Source organism: Monoraphidium neglectum, assembly GCF_000611645.1.
Source record: "Monoraphidium neglectum strain SAG 48.87 unplaced genomic scaffold scaffold03791, whole genome shotgun sequence".
NCBI lineage: Eukaryota > Viridiplantae > Chlorophyta > Chlorophyceae > Sphaeropleales > Selenastraceae > Monoraphidium > Monoraphidium neglectum.
Genome location: NW_014009838.1, coordinates 3845 through 6177, shown reverse-complemented (window position 1 = coordinate 6177; position 2333 = coordinate 3845). Strand labels below are relative to the sequence as shown.

Sequence of the window (2333 nt, the reverse complement as noted above, 5' to 3'; positions counted from 1 at the left end):
GGGAGGGGCGGCGCGTGCTGAACGGATCCGCGCGCAGCTGATGCGATTCACGGGGCATGAGACTCGCAATGCTGCAGCAGGCGGTTGAGCGCTTGTGCAGTCCCTGGGCACAAGCCAAATCATATCACCACTTCAAGGACGCAGTCGCGTTTTACACATCCGCAAGCACGCATCCATGCTCTGTTTCCTCCCCCCTCATTCTCTTGCAATGTCGTACATAAACCTACGCAAATTTTCCCTGTAAGGAAAAACACACACACACACACGCTCACATTTTTAAACGCAGCTACTCCCGCGACAAGGGCGCTGACATCAGCAGCGAGGAGTACCGCCCCCACACCCTCTCAATCCTGGTGGCGGACCTGCCCGGCGTGCTGCAGGAGGTGGGGGGCGGCCGCCCGCATGCTCGCATTCCAGACCTGCTTGGCGTGCTCCAAATTGTGCATTTTTTGACGCTTACAGGGGGGTGGCTGCCCGCGTGCTGACATTCTAGTTGGGCTTGTCACTCTCTTTTTCGGGGGGCTGGTTGTGTGGAGGGGAAGGGCGTGTCGTGGCCGATGCGCCCCCCAGCAGGCGGGCCGCCGTGAAGCAGAGCGGGTGGGGCGTGCAGCTCGTGGCCGCAGTGGAGATATGCAGGCGTCTGAGGGCGTGAGCCTGGGTCGGGTCAGGCCCGCGTCACCCAACCCTGGCCGCCGCCCCTCCTCCTAACGTGCGTCCCCCGCGGCCCCCTGTCTCCCGCCGCGCGCGCGCCAGGTGACGATGGTGTTTGCGCGCCGCAGCTACAACGTGCAGTCGCTGGCGGTGGGCCCCGCGGAGACGCCGGGGGACAGCCGCATCACCACGGTCGTGCCGGGCACGTCCAACGGCATCCGCACACTCATAAAGCACGTCAAGGTGCGGGGACAGGGCGCACGCACGCGCATGTGTGTGTGTGTGTGTGTGTGTGTGTGTCCGCGCGTATGTCTGTGTGTGTACACGCGAGCTTGTGCGTTGGAGGGGCGCCCACTTGCCCTTTCGCTCACCAAACAATTCTTTTCCGATTGAGATGGTTGGCACGTCGCCCCCATGTGGCGGTCTGCGTGCGGGCGAGGTGCTTGGGCCACATCGATGCTTTGGCCGTGGCCTCCCTTCGACAACCACCGTGTCAACACATCTGCCGCGCAACACACTCCCACACCCATACGCACACCCAAATACCAAACCTCAACCTACCCTACCCCAAACCATCCCTGGGAACCTGAGCAGAAGCTGGTCAACGTCAAGGCGTGCGAGGACATCACATCCAAGCCCTATGTGGCGCGGGAGCTGATGCTGGTCAAGGTGTGCTTTTGTGTGTACATGTCATGTGTGTGTATTTGTGTATGTGAAATGTGTGTACCTGTATGTGAGGGTGTGCGCACGCACCAAGTGTGTGCTCGTGTGGTACGTGCGTGCATGGGTGTATGGGTGCCAAGAGTGTGGAGTCGTGGTTGTGTGGTTGTGTGGTTGTGTGCGAGCCCTCAGTCCTGACTCGTGTGCAATCCTTGCCGTACGCCCAGGGGCCTGACGGCAACCAGCTGCCCTCCCTCCCCCGGACGCCTGCCCGCCGCCCCGGCAATGGCCGCCTCCCCTGCCGCCCTCGGCCCAAACAGCCCAGCACCAGCTGCGCCGGCGCCCACCACTACCCCGCCCACCCCCACCTTTCCCCTGGCCCCGCTCAGGTGCGCTGCGCCCCCAGCCAGCGCGGCGAGCTGCGGCACCTGTGCGAGATCTTCCGCATGGCGGTTATCGACGTGGGGCCCACCACCATGACCCTGGAGGCCCAGGGGCGCGAGGACAAGATGAGGGCCATAGTCGACCTCCTGGAGCCCTATGGTGGGCGATTTGGGGGTGGAGGGGTGCTTTTGGGAGGCGGGAACGTGGGTCGAGGGGCCTGAGTTTCTGCTTTGTGGGCAGAGCGGGAATTAAGGGGGGGGTGCATGCGGGTGGGGTTTGGGGGATTCGGGGGCTGCCAACGCGCGTGCGGGCGGCGGCCTGGCGTACATGACAGTCTGTTTTTGGGCATCCGCACGCGCTCCTGAGCGCTTGGGTGCGAGAGAGCACGGGCGAGACCCGCCGAGGGCCCTTCAGCAGAAAAGCGGAGCCGTCGCGGGGCACCGCGAGCCCGCCTTGCCGGCGCCCGCGTCCCGAGTGACGTCACCCCTTGTCACCCGCGCGAATATGGCAGGCGTGCTGGAGGCCGCGCGCACCGGGCGCATCGCGCTGGCGCGCGAGAGTGGCGTCGACACGCAGTACCTGGAGTCTATGAAGGTGGGGGTGTGAGTGAGGCTGGGTGAAAGTGTGTTGTGTGCATG

At 64.4% G+C, this 2333-nt stretch overlaps 1 protein-coding gene across 1 annotated transcript; it reads left to right on the top strand.

The window, feature by feature from the left end:
* Nucleotides 1–759: 759 nt before the first annotated feature.
* MNEG_13384 (hypothetical protein) lies at nt 760–2301 on the top strand (the record flags this gene model as incomplete). The annotated part of the gene is made up of 4 exons (XM_014038145.1): nt 760–894; nt 1246–1320; nt 1701–1854; nt 2207–2301. The coding sequence occupies 4 exons, from the start codon at nt 760–762 to the stop codon at nt 2299–2301; spliced, it is 459 nt and encodes a 152-aa protein (XP_013893599.1).
* Nucleotides 2302–2333: the final 32 nt, after the last annotated feature.